At 38.3% G+C, this 21,722-nt stretch overlaps 1 protein-coding gene across 1 annotated transcript; it reads left to right on the forward strand.

Moving 5' to 3' along the window:
• Positions 1-261: 261 nt before the first annotated feature.
• TMEM242 (transmembrane protein 242) lies at positions 262-19,639 on the forward strand. Its single transcript, XM_014068559.2, has 4 exons — positions 262-453; positions 3,397-3,497; positions 8,422-8,559; positions 19,126-19,639. Exons 1-4 carry the CDS (start codon positions 315-317, stop codon positions 19,222-19,224), a joined length of 477 nt encoding a protein of 158 aa, XP_013924034.1. The 5' UTR covers positions 262-314; the 3' UTR covers positions 19,225-19,639.
• Positions 19,640-21,722: the final 2,083 nt, after the last annotated feature.

A 21,722-nucleotide genomic window follows, 5' to 3' on the forward strand; every position in this document is an offset into this window, starting at 1 on the left:
GGTTCAGGAATGTCTTAGTCCTACACCACTCACGCTTGGAGTAAGGGCCCCCTAATCCCACTGGAATTTATCCTCTATCCTTCCACCAACGCAAAACCTAACAAATCACAGCTAAAGCTTCGAGGATGACTCCACCATCTACTACACGCCAAAAGCAGCCCCACATTGCCGACGCGCTGCAATCGCTACGATTGTTTCCGCCGCTGATCCCGGCAGCACAAAAACGCGAGTCCGCCTCCAGCCGCATCTCCATCCGGGTAACTGTGGAGGGGAGGTTCGGATACTTCCCTCCCAGGCCCTGGAGTTCCTCCAATATGGGGCCGCTTGCCCCAGAAGCAGATACGCCGGGTCCCCTTTTGGGGGTTGCCGCTACGCGAACGCTTCAGGCTTCGGGGAGCCCTGATCTCAGCACGAGCCCGACTGAAGACGAGCGGCGACGATTCGCAATCAAAGGTCGCTTGCTGCCAGCGGCTAAATTACAAACACGTGAAAAAGGGGGCAGTTCTGGGGACGCGAGGTCGCCGAATTGAAGGGGTCTTCCTGAGTTTTTGAAACCCAGCTCTTAACCTCTAGAACGGGCAGGAATTAGGCGAAGTCGTACTGAAGTATCCTCAAGGAGCAGTTTTTGCACAGCGAGCGTCCTGCTTCTTCATTACCACACGTGTTTGAAGGATTCAACAACCTCATCTCACACGGAACCTGATTTCTTTTCATTAAAATCAGTTTCAGTAAGAAGCCGATATTTAGGTAGCTCAGACGTCCTGCTCCCGTCACCAGGACACCATAGGTGCTTTTTCAAGAGATTAACTAGACAGTCCAGTTGCCTCTTGAAAAAGCACCTTTGAGACATAGGATGTCTACTGGTTTTATTAGTGCAAGGTTCATCTGAACCTTGGATGAAGAAGGAAAACTTTGATTTTGTGTGTATGCACACATGTGTGATGAAACTGAAACCTTTTCAGTTTTGATTGATATAGGTGGATTTAATAGTTCAGCTATTTTAGGAGGATCCCTGAACCTAGAGAACTCCGAGTATTTTATATTTGAATTTTGGAAATTTCCTTTTTTTGGCTCAGGAGATTATGAAAGTTGAGGGAAAGGTATCCAGCTCAGTTTACCTTTTATTCTTAAGAATAAAAGGAGAAGATGTGAATAGGTGAATAATTTGGAATGTTATTTTATATCATTAAATAATGGCTCTTGATTAGGGTTGCATTATGTTTGCAATATTAATGAGACCATTTTTATCCATGAAAAAGAGTGCATCTAATTTAATTGGGCATTGATTTATTCTTACGTATGAATATTATTTGAACCCGTGGCACTTAATTGAATTCCGAAAAACAAACTTTCTGCTTCGAGAAGCTCAGAATTAGATAAATCTGTGTTAGCTTAATTGACCAAAATAAACAATAATTAGGTACACAGGATAAAAAAAAGAGAGAGAAGTAAAATTAAAAATAAAAACCTGATCTTCATTTTGGAAGATATAAAACATCTTTGAAGCATAGATGTTTTTTGTGTAGCTGTTTTATTTTCTGTGTAACCATTTTATGAACATGCAAATACTGGTAGGGTTTTTTACACTTTGGATGTAGGCCCAGTAGAAAGTTGGGCAGATTTTCCCCTTGGATGACTGTCTTTAATCACAAACAGACTGTTGATTCTGCAGTAGTACATTTTCATGGGTGAACTTAGTGAAATCAGTGTATACCTCTTTTCTAAAGACATGCTGCTTTCATAAAACAAGAAAGATCTTAAATAATGTATAACATTAGTTATTCTGATATAAAGACACCCAAAATGCAGTCTGGACTGTTCAATGGCACAGTCTTATCAGCTGAAAATGAAGATGGTGTTTCCTTCAGAGAAAGAAACTAGTGGTAGTAACTTACAGGAAAGTGTAGTAATGGCACCAGAAACACTTTAATGTGTTACATTATTATTTAACTGTACTTCTTACTAATCTTCCCGAGAAAAGTTATTTTGTTTATTGATAAATGTAGAAAGTCACACTCATTCCAAATTCACACTTTGCACTTAGAATTTGTACCATAATCTCCCAAACAATCTGGAGATTTAAAATGGCACATAGTGCTAATTAACAGAATAGCAGGAAACCCTATAACATTTCAGACAAATGGTTGTCCAATCTCTTTTAAAAACTTCCAGTGTTGGAACATCCACAACTTCTGGAAGCAAGTTGGTCTCCTGTCAGGCAATTTCTCCTTAATTCTAAATTGCTTCTCTCCTTGATTAGTTTTCATCCATTGCTTCTTTCCCTGCCTTCCGGCGCTTTGGAGAATAGCTTGATTCCATCTTCTTTATGGCAATCCCTTAGATATTGGAACACTGCTATCATGTCACCTTTAATCCTTCTTTTCTTTCTACTAGACATACTCAATTCCAGCAATCGTTCTTTATATATTTTAGCCTCCAGTCCCTAATTTTCTTTGTTGCTCTTCTCTGCACTCTTTCTACAGTCTTAACATCCTTTTTACATCTTGGGGACCAAAACCGGATGTAGTATTTCAAGTGCAATCTTACCATTACCACTTCACGTGATCTTGACTCTATCCCTCTGTTCCATTCCTCTGTTAATGCAGCTTATGACTGCATTGGTTTTTTAGGCAGCTGTAGCATATTGCTGGCTCATATTTCAGTGATTCTTCACTAGGACTCCAAGATTACTCTCACAACTACTACTATTGAGCTAGGTACATCTATACTATACCTATGCAACAGTGGTGGGTTGCAGGTGGTAGGCCCCAGTACAGATGTACTGGAGCCTTCCAAGAGCACTGGATACCATTCCGGTACAGTGTTCCGGAGGGCCTGCCCGCCCGAATTCCTTACCTGTCTTTTAAGTCTTCAACACTTCCACGCATGTGCGTGGCGCGTACATCGCCTACGTGATGCTTCACAGAGCCGGTAAGATGCATGCATGTGTGCTGCACGCGTCCATGTGGATGTTGCCGGGCCCATTCCAACCGTACCGGAACCCACAAATGCTATGCAACTATGCATTTGATTTTTTTTGTCTAAATATAGACCGTTACTTCTTTCACCATTGAATTACATTTTATTAAATAGCACCCAATGTTCAAGTCTGTCAAGCTCCTTCTGTATCTTAAGCCTATCTTCTGGAATGTTGGTTATTCATAACACTTGGAATAACAATTCCAATTGTTATATCCTTTTGTTCTGTTGTTTTTAACCTGTGTATAATAAATAAGCTTATCATGTGCATATTTTGGCAATTGTGACATTTTGATACTTTTCTCTCTATTCAGCACTAAAAGGCTTTTGTTTCAAATAGAGATGTATGGATCTCCTTTTTTCATGATAGAAATGGACCTGATAATTTAATCTTTCCTTCCTTTCTATCTTTGGCAGGTGGGCTTTTTCTTGCTTCCGTCGCTACTTCAGGAATGCTAGCAGGTTTTGGTGTAACACTTGCTGTGACGAAAAAAAAAAGTCCCAATTGGTTCAATAAGGTTAGTTTATTTGAAGTTCTTGTGCAGTTCTGATATTTCAAAAGTGTGTCATAATGGAATAATAGTGATGCAATATAGATATATTATGCAATATGATATATGATAAGATATATACAGTATGAGTTACTGTAGGTAGGTGCCTGCTAAGAGAACTGCTTTTTTGAGGGGGTGGCGGGGAGGAATTCACAAAGAAAATATGGGTAAAAAATGAAAGCTAAAATAGGGTTGTCTAAAGTTACAGTCGCCTAAACATTGAACTAGGAAGCATTTTGTTGAACTCTGTTTTATGGGTGGAATACAGGTCTTTGTATTCCACCCATACAAATAGATAAATAGAACAGTGATTGGTATTTGTTATTATCAGCTGGAGTTCAAATATCATTCCAGAACTCCAGTCCTAATATCGACAGTGCCATGTGCTCTGGAACTTCCAATTCACCAAGCTCTGCTTATAGCAATCAGGTTTGCCACTAAAAAAGATGGTTTCAGATTCAGATAATGAGGATACAATGAAATTATACTAAATCATGAATTCCAAACCAAAACAGAAATTCTGCCTTTTCTTACCACCCTATTACAAGCCTATCATGACTATTACCACCAATGGTCCTGTAGGTATGATCCTTCTTAAAAAATATCAATAAAGAAATAAAAACTTTAAGCAAAACATTGTTTTTACTTGGATATATTTTTCCTTAATTGTAACTCTGTCCAGTTTTGGTCACCATGATTCAAAAAAGAACCCTGATGGCGAATCAATGGTATGCATGCCAGAAATGGCACATAGAGCCATCTCTCCAGGCACGCAAGCCATTGTCTGTTGCTCTTCCAGGTTCCGGTGTGCCAGTCAGCTGGTCTTCATGTGTGCAGGACTGCCGGAAACTGGAAGAGCAGCTTCCCAATGTGCATGTGCAGGCCGGGCAGCTGCTCTTCCGGTTTCCAGCACGCACATGTGCACCAGCCAGTTGGTCTTCTGGTTTCTGATACATATATGCATGCAAAGACTAGCTGGCTGGTGCACATGCGCATGCTGGAAACCTGAAGATCAGTGCTGAAAAGGTTCACCCATACTGCCCTAGAAAGAGTGCAGAGAAGAGCAACAAAGTTGATAAGGAGTCTAGAAGTTAAATCATAATGGATAACTGAGGGAACTAGGTATGTTTAAGGAAGAGAAGGCTCAGAGGAAACGTAATAGCACTCTTCCAATACTTGAAGGGCTGTCACGGGGAAGCAGGTGGTGATTTATTTTCCATAGCATTTGTGGGCAGGAAAAAAAAGGAATCTGTGAAAACTTGTCAGAAGGCGATCCAACCTGGAATTTCCTGACAATAAGAATGGTTAGTCAATGGAACAGCTTGCTCTCAGTTCTCAGGGTGCTCCATCCCTAGAAGTCTTGAAGAAAAGATTAGGCAACCCTTTCTCCAGGATGGTTTAAGGACTTCTGCTTTTGGCAGGAGTGGACATATGTTGAAAGTCTTTTCCTATATTAAATGATCCAAGCTAGTTTTAACTGAAAGATGGCTTATCCACTTCATCCTTTAACAAATTGCCTAGCTACTTCTTGATATTGAGCACTTCTGCTATTTAAACTCCTCAATTCCTCAAAATGCCTGAAGATTATAGATAATGCTGATCCACCTTGCAAAACAAAAAATGAGAAAGGAATAATTAACCTTCCCCAAACTTTATAATCTTGGAGAAAGAAAGATTCCTCCTCTCCCCATTTAAAAAAAGAATAGCTTACACATAGCTCCATACTCTTATTTCATTCTGTGGTCTTTTGTCTAATTGTGTGCCAAAAGAGTCCATGTAATGCTATAGGATGGGGATAAAGTGCTGCAAAACTGCCAAGTTACTTTCCCCCTTGAAAGACCTGTTAGGGCAGGTGTAAGTAGGTGAGGCATGAATTCTTGAAAATGGGGAGGCAAATTGCCTAGAACACTACAGAATTATATCTTGAAACAACTAATTTTGGGGTGGTTTTAAATATATGATAGGTGACTCAAAAGTAATTCACTTTAAGACTCAAACCAGACTTAAAGAGATCCAGTGTAATGAACTAGTATAAAGTCTTTGTTATGCAAGTATTTATAACAATCCTTTGTTTAATAAAAATGGTAGAAGGCATGAAAAACATGATGGGTCATGTTGCTTCTTCAACTAATTTTTATTTCTGTTAATTGATTAAATTTCTGTCTGAATACCAGTGGACTTTATATTATTTAGGAGGAGAAATAAGAATAATAACTACAGAATCTTAAGCAGTAATAAAGTGTACTTTCTAATCTTCAAAGTAGTTATCTTAGATTCGAGATATGAAATGGTAGCCTAGAAGAGCAACATAAGAGATTAAAGTTAGATTTTTCCCATAATATTTAAACCCGTGACTTACCATCACTGAGCAAAACAAGCTTTCAAAGTAATGTTACTAAATTATACATATTTGGGGGGGAAAGGTCAAGTATTCTGCTAGGACTAATGGTGATGTTTTTATATGAAGAACAAAAATCAACAGTTGATTAAAAAGCCCTACAGGCAAGCAATAACAAACATGTGATCAAAGTGCCCTTAAAATAGAGGTTCCTCCTTTTATCAATGAGATCTTTTCTGTACCACTAGGGAAAAGTCCAAAATGTTATTCTCCAGCCATTTTTTTCAACACTTGTTTTAAAGTTCTAAATAGCTTTTGTGTACATCATATGACAGTATTTTACTATGAATGACAGAGTTATTTGGGCATTTTATCCCCTCAAGGAGTTCTCTCATGAGCAGACATTCCTGAGCTAATAAGCCAGGCCAGCAGTTTTCCATTATCATTCTTCTGAGGCATTCATTTTTGCAGAAATTCCCATACCGTATTTCATTTTAACTCTCTCTTTTCATGATAAAAAATTGAAAAATTCCTTTGATGTATTATCTCCACATTTATCCTATACATAACAAAATCAATTGTTGCATTTTTTTTTTAAAGAGAGGAGCCGGCCATCTATGAAAACATTCAACAAATAATAAAATAAACATTTAAAATAGCAATATCAGACACAGTAACCTAATTTGGTAATTTGTGTTACTTTGACCACTTCTCCAAATTGTACCTCTAAAGTAGTTTTGGAGATTGACTCTCTTCAATAACTCTCTTTAAGTTACTTAAAAGTCTGGTATAAAGTTATCTAGCTGCTGAAAAAAACTGCTGAGAATAAAAACATTCATGAATCATACATTTATGAATGGTGACCCATTTTTATCTGCCTTTAAAATATATAGTTTATTAAGGGTCCTGTAAAAGAAATGTTTAGCTTACATGTTGATAATCTCAAAGGTGCTATTTCAAAAGACAAGTGGGCTTTATTTTTCTTTGAAGATGTTTTGCTTCTCATCTAAGCTTAATTAATTATTAATTATTTATTAATCGTGAGAACCGATGAAACTTCTTGGATGAGAAGCGAAACGTCTTCAAGGAAAAACAAATACATTCCAGATGTCTTTTGAAAAAGGCAATCACCTTTGAGATAACCATGACCTGGATGACTGAGAATCTCCATAAACACTTACATGGTGATATGCTTTAATTGCCATGTGTGTTTTAGCAGATTTTTAAAGGAAGATACTTCATTTCATTTCATTTTATTTTAATTTATTTGTATGCCACCCTTTTCCCTGAAGGGACTCAGGGCGGCTCACAACTCAAAGGGAGGGGAAAACAAACAAAGTTACAAAACATAAAACCAGACATAGTTAAAAAACACAACAATCATACCATTCGAAGTGGGGCAGCGAGTCTTTAGCCCCAGGCCTGTCAGAACAGCCAGGTTTTAAAGGCTATGCGGAAGGCCTGGAGGGTGGTGAGGGTACGAATCCCCACGGGGAGTTCGTTCCAGAGGGTCGGAGCAGCCACAGAGAAGGCCCTCCTCAGGGTAGTTGCCAGTCGACACTGGCCGGCTGATGGAATTCAGAGGAGGCCTAGTCTGTGGGATCTAATTGGTCTAGTGGAGGTAATTGGCAGTAAGCGGTCTCTCAAGTACCCAGATCCAATACCATGAAGGGCTTTGTAGGTGACGACTAGCACCTTGAAGCGTACCAGGAGATCAACAGGCAGCCAGTGCAGCTCGCGGAGGATAGGTGTTACGTGGGTGAACCGAGGCGCACCCACGATCGCTCGCGCGGCTGCATTTTGGACAAGCTGAAGTCGCCGAATACTCTTCAAGGGCAGCCCCATGTAGAGCACGTTGCAGTAATCCAGCCTAGAGATCACAAGGGCACGAGTGACTGTTGTGAGAGCCTCCCGGTTCAGGTAGGGACGCAACTGGTGCACCAGGCGAACCTGGGCAAATGCCCCCCTGGTCACAGCCGACAAATGGTGTTCAAAAGTCAGCTGTGGGTCCAGGAGGACTCCCAAGTTGCGGACCCTATCTGAGGGGTGTACTGTTTGACCCCCCAGCCTGAGAGGTGGAACACTTGGCCAATTAGTAGGAGGGAAGCACAGCAGCCACTCGGTCTTATCTGGATTGAGTACAAGCTTGTTAACCCCCATCCAGTCCCTAACAGCCTCGAGGCCTTGGCACATCACGTCCATCGCTTCATTGAGTTGGCACGGGGCGGACAGATACAGCTGTGTATCGTCCGCATACTGGTGGTATTTTATCCCGTGCCGTCGAATGATCTCACCCAGCGGTTTCATGTAGATATTAAAGAGGAGGGGGGACAGGACCGAACCCTGCGGCACCCCATACGTTTAGAGGAAGGAATAAATATGTTTCCCTCCTGTAACCATACTTTTTAGTGCTATTAGTATTTGAAGAAATTAAGAGCTTTTACACAATCATAGGAGAAAATTAATATCATCATATAATTTCTTCATTGCTTTTTATTTATGTATGTACACAAGTAACATGTTTTCCTTCACTTAAAATATATATTATTCTAGGGTGTAATTGCCACGGCAACTTTGCCAGAAAGTGGCTCTTCCCTTGCTTTACGGGCCCTTGGATGGGGTTCACTCTATGCCTGGAGTGGAGTTGCATTGATCAGCTTTGCTATCTGGAAGGCTTTGGGTGTTCACAATGTAAGTATCTCTCATTAATGTTGCATGCTTTGGTGCTTTAGAAATGCCATAAATTCAATAAGCATTTCTGTATGTATGGGGATGAGCCATTAGGATACACTTTCTGTCCAATATTACATTTCTTTAATTCTTCTCTGGTTCTCTGAAAAGTGGGAAGCAGCATAATGTGTCCACTTCTGTTATCTTGAGCAATACTTTTTTTCCACATTTTTCAAATGTTGGAGTAGTAGCAAAAAGCTGCAGCAAGACAAAGAGAGATTAAAAACAACCCACAGTATATTTCTTCTAGCTCCATTATCAATGATTATTAGTCAAGTTGCAGAGGGATATTTTTCCTTGAATAGACTTTGAAATTATCATTGATTGGTTTATCTACTTAAGTAATAATGTTGATTTTCTATAAGATCAACATTGTCTACATTACAGGGTATTGGTTTAAAGTTTCTTTAAACTATCAGGAAAGTAAGTAGGGAATTGTAGGACAGATAATTATTTTTTAAATCTAAAAAAACCACAGTGGCATGCTCCTCCTGTATTTTTTAATTCAAATAAATTTGTACATTTACTTTTTAAAAAGGGCACATCCAAATAAAATTTGACAGAATGATAGAATAATATCACCTAGAAATGCCCTTACTAAATGGGAATGTGAGAGAGTGTAAGTGAAATTATAAAATAATTGCAAAGGTGAAGTTGCTGCAAAAAATAGAGAAAAATCAGATAGGATTCATGAACAGAAAAAAGGATTATCCTCATATTCTGGGTATGTCATTTTTATGCACATATGGATTTTCCCCACTGTCAAATCATAGCCATAATTTGTGCACAACTCTGATTAAGGGTGAAGAGCCTGTGGTGCTTTAGATGTTGCTGAACTGCAAATCCCAGCATATCTTCACCAAAGATTAAAATGGATGGAGATTCTGGAAAGTGTGGTTGAAGAGCACCTGGAAGATTGCACTGCCTTTAACGCTGCACATGGCTATGTTATTAGTACAGTATGTGTTTTATTTGTCCTGTGAATCTAAAAAAATAATAAGAGTGAGATGTTTGCATGCAAGGTTTTACACCTAACACATAGATTGTGGTAATTAGCTACAGATGCTGCTTTGGGAGTAAATGTTGTTTGCCCCAAATGGTTAGGGAAACTAACAGAGTCAATTGCACACAAGAAATATCATACAAAAGACATAGGCAGTGCTCCCTTAAGGAATTAAGAGCCAATTAACAGATTACATCATCATAGATTAGCTATTTAGAAGAATCTTGATATGAGGAAAAAATGTCAATAAAAAAAAAGTGTTGCCAAACTTACTTTTTTTAGTCAGGTCTGAAAAGAAAAAGAAGCATTTTCACAACCAAGAGCTTTAGGGAGGTTAGAAAGTCACTTTTTATTTCATAGATAGAATTTGGATCTGTTAAATTGATGTATTGTTCTCTGAGATAGTAAACATTATGGAAGTAATAATGCTCTGGGGAAGTGGTAAGCTTTGTTGCTCAGGGCCATCAGTATATTTCTAAAAAAAAAACAGCTGATCCTTTAGCTAGTCTGATGAAAACACAATTTGATTGTCTTGACATACAGTTTTCATTCTCCAAAGCCTTAGAAAAAGGTTCTAATTGCCTCAGAGGGATCTTCATTGCTGCTGGATTGAAATGTAAAAATTCACTGGAGCTGATCAGTATTTCTTCCAGCAGAAATTGGAGCTTGGTGCCCCACATTCTTTGTATCTGCAGTTCATGTTCTGTTTGTTCTTTGATTTGGAGAAAGATTGGAGGGTCACTGTATCAGGTGTATAAGAGCTGCTTGCTTTTCTGCTAAGTTGAAAATATGATGTGGCATAGGTGAAGCTTTATTGGGACAAGGAGGAGAACATGGGAGGCAGGCTGATGAAGGAACTCTACCAGTAGAAACCTGGACTCTGCAGGATCAGAGGTGGGTTGCTCTTGTTTTGGCCGAACCGGTAGTGGTATTTTTACCTGGGTCACAGAACTGGCAGTGGCCCAGACTGGCCACGCCCCCAAACCAGTTCTTGGTCTCTTCTGCCATTGCCAGCATGTTTCCGCACATGCACAGAACAATTTTTAGTCAACTGCGTTTGCGTAAGCAATGTGCGACCGGCGTGCATGCGCAGAGAACCGGTATCAACCGATTCAGGAACCCACCCTTGTGCAGGACTATGACATTCCAGTCCAAAATCACCTTCCCAAGACTTTCAGTCATCTCAGATATCAAATGGGGAAGTAGGCTTGCAGAGATGTGATGCCATCCAAGAATGGTACAAAGGCTGCATGTGAAGATCACCTCAGCTTGGATTCACACAGTGCTTAAGGTTTTACTTTGTCTTTATTTAGCTTCTTGTGTGAACCCAGAAACTGTGGTTTAATCATGAATGACAAACATTTAGCATATATGAGTTAAGTCTTACCATCTAGTATGGATCTTCTCATGTAGGAAATAGAGAGAAAACAAGAAGCTCCAAGAACATTTATTTTTGAGTTGTAAACTATTCTAAAATGATCAAGGAAAATAACTTCAGCATAGAGCTCTCATACGCTTCTTCCCAGCTGAACCTGAAGAGGTGTCTTACAAGGAGCAATACTTTGTAAAATATATAAGAAAGGGTAATTTGGTGTTCTTTAAATTGACCATCTGTCGGGTGGAGGTAGGATTATGAAAAAAATAATTTGGATACAAGTAGACATTTAATAATCCTATTCAGTCGCTACATTATGAGTCATGATGATTACAACAGCTGTTTAAACCAAAAGGTAATGAGAGAGAAAATTGGAATGGTCCCCAGCCCAACCTCTAAAGACATTAGTCATCAACATTGTTGGCACAAATGTTAGAATGGAAAGAATAACTGTAGGTGTTCCGATTGCCTCAGATAGCCTAGGACCTTCAGAGACAGAGCATAGTGACATCCATTATCATTAGGTAGCCTTTCATAAAATAAGTCTTGCTAGGAAAATTAAGACTTATTAAAATGAAAAATAAAAACAGAATGATGCAATAATTTATCTTGGATGGAGTTGAAGATGCCTTGGAAAATCCTTTGTAGCACTACAGCTACACCTGCTGGCAAGAGAGGAGATAGGACAACCTTCACAGATTTTTTTTTCCTTTTAGATTTAGATTTTGCTGCATTGTTTTTCTTTTACCATCTCATACAAGTTTACAAAATTGAAAAATTGTTGCATTTTCAATATTCAGAACCTTAATAAATCAGGGCATGTGCTAGATACAAAACTTTAAAAAGTGTGCACTTTACACTAAATTGTTTGGGGGGTAGATGCTGAAACAATGGGAAGTCACAGATCTATTTAACCAATTTTCTGTTTCAAATGAATGAAAACGTCCTAGAGAAAAGTTGCTATAGGTTAAAAATAAACCTGGACCAGGATTATGATGTAAACCTGTAAAACTATTTTAAACTATTTAGAACTATTATCTGTGCCAGATTGAGTTCACAGTCTGGACTGACCATGTTCTCAGTTTTGCTACCCAGTATTGTGATGTGAGCTGTGGACTGCTTTTCCTCATCTTTGCTTGTGCAGCTGTTTAATCCTTTTGAGATTAGATCTGGTCATAGCCATATCCATGTGAGTTGCTTTTTCATTGAACACAGTGCCTCCCTAGAAGATGTCTCAGACATCTTCTGATGACCTCCTTTTACCGGTCCACAATAGAAAGCGTCCTCACTCATTGCATTATGGTGTGGTATGCTGGCTTGGCAACTGTGGATAGAAAGACACTACAGAGGGTGATGAGCACAGCACAAAACATCATGGGCTGCCCTCTGATGCCACTAGATGAGATCACCAGGGCTCGCTTTCTTAGAAGAGTGAGGAAAATCCTCAGGGACGACTCACACCCTGCTCAGCACTTCTTTTTTCTCCTACCACCGGGTAGGAGATATAGAAGCATAGGCAGTTGCAGAAACAGGCTGAAGAACAGTTTTTATCCGTGGGCTGCCGGACTCCTGAATGAAAAATAACCCTACAACAACATAGCACGATTGACTTGCGGGGACGACGCAACATGCAATAAGTTCACATGGTGCAATAGGACTGGGTGTTTGTTTAGCAGGATTCACTGGGCAAGGGATTCTCTGTCTTTCACTATGAGTTGTACTATGTGGTGGTGGTGCACAAAGGGAGGCGCAGCCAATCTCATTGTACACATGTTGTACTCTGACAATAAAGGTTTGAATTTGAATCTTAGACAGTTAAGAATGCCATCTCTGTCCATTTCTTTTGGCAGGAACAGGTTGAGATCATGCAATTCCTTTACACTGTATATGGACTAATTCAATTTATGACAAAATGTTGATTTTCCTTAGAGTTCTTAACTTCTGTGGTGTAAATCTGCCTATCTTTAATTATCTATTAATGAGAGGTAGACAATGGTATTGTTAGCTAAGGAACATCTGATTCAAAGTAGCTGAGAACTTTCTCGGTTCCACTTCTTGAAACATGGAATTCCCTCTTTGAGAAGTAAATCTGTATTCTTCTACCCTTCTTTTCTGGCATTTGAAAGCAATTCTTTTCTAAGAATGTTGTAATTTACTGGCTTTTAATTTATGATAATTCTTTCTGTCTCTCAGTTATATTTTTAGTCTTGTTCTACTGGGTTTATTTAATGATTAGGTTAGATGAAAATAATTTTTCTCTAATTTGGTATAGGTAGTCCTTGACTTATGACTACAATTGAGCCCAAAATTTCCATTGCTAAGCAGGACAGTTGTTAAATGAGTTTTGCTCCATTTTACAACCTTTCTTGCCAGAGTTGGTAAATGAATAATTTCAGTTGTTAGTAACACACTTGTTAAATGAACCTGGCTTTTCCATTGACTTTGCTTGTCACAGGGTCCCAAAGGGAGATCGTACTAACCTGGAACACTGCAATGTCATAAATACATGCCAGTTGCCAAGTGCCCGGAGTTTGATCACATGACCATAGAGCTGCTGCAGTGGTTATAAGGTGAAAAATGGTCATAAGTCACATTTTTCAGTGTTGTAACTTTGATTGGTCACTAAATAAATGGTTGAAAGTTGAGGACTACCTATATGTTGTATTGTATGGCAAGGGTACAGATTGTGATACATAGGAACAGATGGCACTGAGATGCCTTCATTATTTAGCCTTACATTAAGAAGCCAACAAGTAAGTACATTGTCTTACTATAGCTAATTTTTCCTCAGATTTAAAGCATCATCATAATACTCTGACATGTACATTGAGCTGATAAAATGTGTATAATTTCATGAAGTTGAAATTAGGTTATGAGATGCTCAAACTCCCCTGGCCTATCTGTCTTAGTTCCTTTTCCTATAGATTTATGTTTGATTTGAAATTTATATTGGTTTGAGAAGAAGAAAATAAAAGCTATGAGTACATTACTGCTTTTTTACTTATTTTCTGCTATTACCGCTATTCTATTTATTTTCGGTTTCCCCGAAAATAAGACCTCCCCAGATAATAAGCCCAATCAGGCTTTTGAGCACATGCGCTAAAATAAGCCTTCCCAGATAATAAGGCCAATCAGGCTTTTGAACACATGCGCTAAAATAGGCCTTCCCCTGAAAACAAGCCCTCCTGAAAATATTTAAACACATGCGTAGCCGGTCCTCACCATTTCCTCTGGTTGCTTGCCATGCAAACAAGATGAGGAGGTGAGGCTGGAGGGGGGGGAGGGAAGAGAGAGCATGCTCCATGCACATGCCCTTACCTAACAGTTGGTTCCGCAACCCTAGCCACAACGCCCCTTCTGTCATGCCGGCGCAAAAAGAGTGGCAGGCCCAGTGACGCACAACACAGCAGCAGTGCTGAGGAGACCATGCCGAGGTGGCGAAGTGGTTAAATGCAGCACTGCAGGCTACTTCAGCTGACTGCAGTTCTGCAGCTCGGCTGTTCAAATCTCACCGGCTCAGGGTTGACTCAGCCTTCCATCCTTCCGAGGTGGGTAAAATGAGGACCCGGATTGTTGTTGGGGGCAATATGCTGACTCTGTAAACCGCTTAGAGAGGGCTGAAAGCCCTATGAAGCGGTATATAAGTCTAACTGCTATGCTCCCCTCCTCCTGCACCTCAAAAATAATAAGACCTACCTGAAAATAAGACCAAGCACTTATTTCAGGGGTCAAAAGAAAATAAGACCCTGTCTTATTTTGGGGAAACACGGTCCCCTAGAAAAGCATAGCATGGTTTTTTTTAAAGGACAAGGGCATATGTCAAGATTTGCCAAGCTTCTGTATTGTTAAGATCAGAATATCCACCAAAAATATCCAAAGTATCCACCAAATCCAAAGTGTAAAACTGTTGTGCATTTCCTGACTTAGCCTTCGTCTCGCCAGAAATGTTTGTACTATTTAGAACAGGGTCAGTTTGTTTGCAAATTTACTGTGTACTAAATTGTACAAAAGTTTTTATGTCTTAAGTCAGCAAAGTTTTTTTTTCCTTTTTCTGAATAGCTAGTCTAATTGCAAGGATTTTCACAAATATATTACTTTAAAGGAACATACGTAATGGTTATAATCTTTGTGCCAGTTTTAATTTAATTGCCATACAATGATAATAGCTACATTATATCAACAGAAGAACCACTTGATAGAAATGTGTAATGGTTTTCCAGCAGTTACAGCAGAGTTGTCATAATTTATTTTTAGCCAGAAGAAATAAGCAATGTATCTTTGTATTTAATTAAAGCTGTAGTTGTAATGCTTGCCAGCTTCAGGAACATTTCTGTATTTGCCTCACCTAGCTAATGTTTTTGTTAAAGATAAAAAAAGGAAGAAACAAAAAGCTTTCATAATTTGTAGTGGTCTATGGCAATTAGAAAGCAACATGAAATAAGTAATGAAGACTCTTTTCATCATGATAGCCTTCATAAATCTGTTTTGTAATCCCTTCACAAAGCAGATACTATCATTTATTTTATAGAAAGGATGAGTCATAAAATATTTATGAACTTTTAAAAAAAATGTATAATGAGGACTACACATATACAGATGGTGGATCCAAACCAGACTGGGAGGGATTCCGTGACCTTATAATATAACGTCTTTGTGACAAAATTCATAACATCTTTGTTTTGTATACATACATTAACCTTTAGAACTGCTATGAGTAGGAAGGCTTTGACTACTTCCACTGTGTCTAATTAAAAGGGAAATTAATTGTTTAACCTTATTTCTTATATTTACAGCCTCCCCTATTTGGTAACCCTGAGTATCTTCCCCATGATATAAGAATAAAAACATTTTAACAAAATGAAAGAAAATTCAAAAAGCTTTCAAAAGTCAAGAAACTGCAGCAGGTTTTAAGTATTCCAAATAGAATAAAATAGAATTCTTTATTGGCCAAGTGTGATTGGACACACACAAGGAATTTGTCTCCTGTTTCATAAGGTCTCAGTGTACATACAAGTAACAAGTGATAAATCATGATCCCAATCAACATACTATCATCATAAATCATAAGCTAAAACACTCAGTGATAGTCATAAGATACAAAATAGAAGCAATCAACATACAAACAACAAAGCTGATAATCATAAGATGCTAAAGGAATAGGTAATAGGAAAGATGAGAAAGATAATAGTAATAATACAGCCTTACCACATCGTTTGATATACTAAAACAGTGTTGTGGGAATTATGGTCTCCATGCAGCTTTGATGTCATCAGTGACCTAGGCAGGAGAAAAACATGCTGTAGTCAGAAGTTCTGATCGTGGCACATCATCCTGTTCGGAAACCAACATATGAGTTTGTGTCCCAAAGTTTTCTAGATACAATTCAAGACAAGACTGTCGCTCTTAATGTATCAAGTATCAGATGATTAGGACCTCCTTTACCTAATCTTTTACATAAATCTTTTTAAATGGTGTGAGGGCATATTCTTGGTTGTATCACCCTGCCTGCAAGCAGAGTTTCAGCAGCGAAGACACATCCTCAGTAATTCTCTCATTCTTACCTACCTAGCTCTTTTTCTTTCTTAGCAGTTAACCAGTTTCATAAGCTTGATCATTTTTCCTTTGGGGTTTGACATCCATCAGTTTATCTTAAACAGCTAACCTCAAAAGGAGGTAATTGGCTAATTAATTCCATTTTAATTAGCATCTGATTTTGCCTGTGTAATTAAAAAAAGTTGTCACCTGCTCCAAACCCTAGAGATAGTATGTAACTATCCAAGAACTAATATGGTCTATGCAGAATTTTGTAAAGGGAGAGCAACTCCTTAGCATTTCAGGAATCTCTTTTTCACTTTTTTCCACCACATTCAGACTAGTATGAACAGGTGCCTAATCTCTCTGAAATAGCAGAGTTTACATTCTCTTCACCTGCTTTGTTTCACTTATCTACTTTTAAAAGGCAGGATGGAATTAAAAAAAAAACACTTTAGGGTGCTTTTATATTTGTCTGCTGATGAATGACTGGTGGGTTAAAATGGGAAAAATAATTATTTATCTTTTATGGTAAAAAGGTTGACAGTTTGAAGAAGCCCAGTTGTTCTGAGTGTATGTCTTTCCCAAGGAGATGAAGTAGGATCCTTCCTTCCCTCCCTCCCTCCCAAAGTGAAGAGAGTTGTCTTCAACATTACTCAGATGACAAGACAAATGTTGTGTAGGGTTCAAATAATTCATATCAGCCTAAACTAAAGAGTAATGATGGAGTTCACATTTTTGGTGTTTCATCAGAATGTAATAAAATTAATGCTCACTTCTTAATAGGGTTTTAGGGAGAGATAATTTTTACTTTCCAGCATTAATTACTAATTGTTTCCCTGTTTCTTTATAGGTTAGGTTATAGGTTATAGGTTTATTTCATTTATATGCCGCCCTATTCCCGGAGGGACTCAGGGCGGCTAACAAACCCAGGGGAGGGAGTAATACAGACAAGGCAAAAACAACAAGCAGGATACAAAGAAAATTTTAAAACAATCAACAGTCACACAATTCGAGCGGGGAAGGGAACTTGTCAACCCCAGGCCTGTCGGAACAGCCAGGTTTTAACGGCTTTACGGAAAGCCTTAAGGGAGGTGAGGGTCTGGATCTCCGCGGGGAGTTCGTTCCAAAGGGCGAGAGCAGCCACAGAGAAGGCCCTCCTCCGGGTGGTCGCCAATCAACATTGGCCAGTAGATGGAATTCGGAAGAGGCCTAGTCTGTGGGATCTGATGGGTCTTTGGGAGGTAATTATACTTATATCCTGTCTTCTATTATGCAATTTCAAATAGAATCCATGAAGTTTCCAGCCACTGTTTTGTTCAGTTATTGACATGGATGCAATTCCTTAACTTCAACAAGGCTGCTGTTAAATCTACACTATTAGACCTTACTTATTCTTTTCCTTTGAAGAAAGTCTGTGAGCTTGAAATTGGATTATGGTGATGATTTCATATATTTATATGTCCCTTCCTATACAAAAGTACTCACACCCACGCATGGTAAAAAAAAAGAAAACTAAAATACTGTAGTCACAACAAAATCTTTCATCCCATATTGCTATGGAGAAAGTCTCGCTGAAGAGAGAGATGTTCAATAGGCATCCAAACCATCTAATGAGAAGCATCTCACAAATCTGAGGAAGGGCCAGTGCCAAGGTTAGGTACAACATACAATTCATACAATTGCTTGCCCTGTGGTTCAGATAACATGCAGTAAGACCTTCCCCTGGCCCCAAGTTGTTCAGTGTCTTCTAGGCCAGGGGTCTCCAACCTTGGCAACTTTAAGACTTGTGGATTTCAACTCAGCAAAGCTGACTGAGGAATTCTGGGGGTTGAAGTGCACAAGTCTTAAAGTTGCCAAGGTTGGAGACCCCTGTTCTAGGCCATAAGCAGAAGCTTAAACCCAACTTTTGAGTTAATTAACAGCCAATGCAGTTGCCTCAAATGAAGTGTAACTTGTATAAGTTTTCAGTCATTAACCCATCACAGTCTGCACAGTTGGAACGATTGCCCCATTCAACGTGCTTTATAATCTAAGGGTGAGTTTCCAATGTATAGATAATAACTAGACTATCTCTGAAAGGATACAGTTGGTATATCCGTCAAAGTTGGTAATTGGTAGTCCTAATCAGAAATCAGTAGATCTATAATTTTGACGATAGTGCAGGAACAACACTTAAAATACAAAGTTTGTAATTATTTGTAACCAAAAGTTTTTTCTTATTTTCTCTGTTGCATAAATTTTAAATCTCTTTCATGGTTTATCTTGGCTAAGATGTAACAAAATACATGTTTATTATAAATGATATTAACCAGATTTCTTTATAGCCAAGAGTTTAAACCCACTACCAAAAGTGATAATTTTTACAAGAAGAATTTACAAACTTGCTTGTCTTTCATTTGGTTTGTTTCAAACAGGAATACATTATATCCTAGTTACACCAAATAACCAATCCATTGTTTTTTTCCTGTTGGTTGATGAATAAAGAAAAACTTGTTTTTCTGTGTGTGTGCATGTTTACTCAAAATAGAAGGATAAAAGGAGAATACTATCAATGCCGTGAATTTATGGTGTGATGTTGTGGTTTTACATTTATTTTTTATCTTTTTTTTTTTAGATGAATGAATTTCGGAACAAAATGCAGTCATTATTTCCATCAGTTCGAAAAACTGCAGTAAATTCTGATGAATGGGAGGATATTTGGAAATCTAAGTGAACGTCATATGGAGAAATTTGTACTAAGCCTTACAGAACTACAGAGGAATTAAAATATTCCTATTCAAAATGGCATGCAGTTAGTATTATCAACACATGCTCCCTTAATTTTCCAGGCAAAAGTAAATTTTGCTCTTAGTAGTTTTCACTTTAGTGGTGATAAGTGCAGAAAAAGATTAAAAGGAGCACGAACCTTGGTTTGAAAAAGCATGCTCAATATGTGGTTATAAAACAAAGACATTAACCCTAAGGAAGAGATGACTTGTTGACCAAGTTAATGGGCAAGAGTATCCATATGCTGGTCCTTCCACCACAGTGATTCATAGTGGTTTTTAAAAGATGGTATAAGCCGCTAAAACAGACCGAACAATACTTGTGGAAAATTATACAAATAAAGTGATGGTCATTAAATCTTACTCTTTGTTCACTGGATTAGCATGAGCCTTCAAGAACCAGGACTATAAATATTCACAGTGCAAAGAGAAACACAACATATGGTGGGTCTATGTGGCAGTACATTTCTGACACTAGTTACGCTCCAAAGAAAGAAATTACTGGGCCTTTGCAGATCTCAGATTTGTTCTCCAAACCCTGATGTAATTCAAAGAGAACAAAAGTTTGCTCTTCTGACCAAACAGTCTCTTGGATTGCAGTAACATCCCAATCCGAAACAAACAGTCCTGAGCATTGGAGAGTTGTCCTAAAAGCGAGTGTGGAAATGGAGAAAAGGAACCAACTTATTTTTTTCAGATTTTGGTGTACCAAACAACCCTGAATTAGTATTATTTGGGAATAGCCATGACTAGTTAGAAATGAATTGGTAAATTCAATTGAATTTGGTGATATTCTTGGCTGTATGAGAACCAACCTTACAAGAGAGTTTAGTAGTTGAAGAACAGAGTTGAGTCATTTCAATGCATTAATATGATGATGAAACTGAAGAGATCTTTAGATGTATCAGATACTGGGATATCTTTTGAACCAGAGGATTGACAGACTGCTTGACTATATTTATAAAATTGTAAAACAGCATTTAAACCTGCCATAGAGGAAAGTGGACAGGTGAATCTGATCTGGGGAGAATCTTGTTTGGAGAAGAAGGTGAAAATTATTCTGATTGTTCCAAATGTAAATCTAGATAGTACAATAAAAAAAATGACGGGTAAAGAAAAAACAGAAAAACTCTGCAAGGACTCTCTCAGCCAGAATGGACATTTATGTGTTTAAATATAGAGAAGAACATGGATATAACAAGGATTACTGATGGATTATTCAACAAGCATTATTCAACGGATAAAAAAAATTAAGAATATACAGCTTTATCATGATAGAAACACAGGAAAAACAAGAGAATGTTACTAAAGTTGTGTCATCTTACATGCTGAAGAAGACATGTTTCACATAAACTTGCATAATGCATGTTCATGGTATAACGAAGCAAAGGATTTCTACTTGGTCAAAGCTTTTGCTTTAGAACAGTTGATAAGGAGCCTCACAGTGACAGAGATAGCTATTCACTCACTATCTTTGGCGTCCCCAGAGACATTCCTTGCATATCACTGCTGGGACCAGCAGTGAATAGGAAGCTCTGTTACTCTCCACATTTGTGCTTTTTGCAGTTGGCCTGATCCAGCTGGCTTTTGCTTTTGTTCTTACTAGCATACACAATTGTCCTTATTACAAAAGTCAGACGAAACAGGGGGGAAACTTGTTCCCGTCTGATAAACATTTTGTCAACAATATGAAATTAGATTTAATTTTCACCAATTTCCCTTGTAGCACCAATGTCCCTCAGTCCAATTGTGCTCTAGTGGGGATCCCAACTTCAGAAAAAGGCTAAAAACAGGGCCTTCCCTTGTTCTATAAACAGACGTTTTCCATTCTCAGAGAGAGTGTGACTGATTGCCGTCCCTATACAGCAGGCTGCTGCTTTTGAAACATTAGACAAGAGGAAGCAACTGGTGTGAGGCAGTTTTTCTGAGTGGCCAGACCAGTTCTCATTTTTTTACAAGACACTTTGGGAGTCCCAGAGAGATAATGTGGATGATTTTCAGTTAGCATGTGAATTATGAGTCAGTACCCTAGAAAATGTGAAACTGATTCTAAAACAATGTTCTAATTGTAAGCCAATTAAATGCTGCCATCTGGAAAAATGATCATTCTGTTTAAAATTAATGTGACAGAAGAGTAGGGGGTATCTTGCTTTTGTGTCCCTTCCTTATTATTAGTTAATGGACTATTGGTTTTTTTTTAAAAAAAAAACAATCTTATTCTCTATGTAGAATATTTATTTGACTTATCTGAATATTCCTAACATAATGCTAGTTAGGAATCTGCCTTTCATCACACTTGTTCCTTCAAACATTAAGTACCTAATTTAACTAAAGGATATTTTCATGTACTTCAAAAGGCAAATTGTGTATGGCGTTCCCCTAAGTCCTCTTTCATTGATTTGACCACTGGAGTAATTTAAAAAAAGGGTTTTTCTGATTATGTACA

This window comes from Thamnophis sirtalis, unplaced genomic scaffold (assembly GCF_051295495.1).
Source record: "Thamnophis sirtalis isolate CommonGarterSnake01/CBP01778 unplaced genomic scaffold, rThaSir2_p1.2 scaffold_6, whole genome shotgun sequence".
Lineage (NCBI taxonomy): Eukaryota > Metazoa > Chordata > Lepidosauria > Squamata > Natricidae > Thamnophis > Thamnophis sirtalis.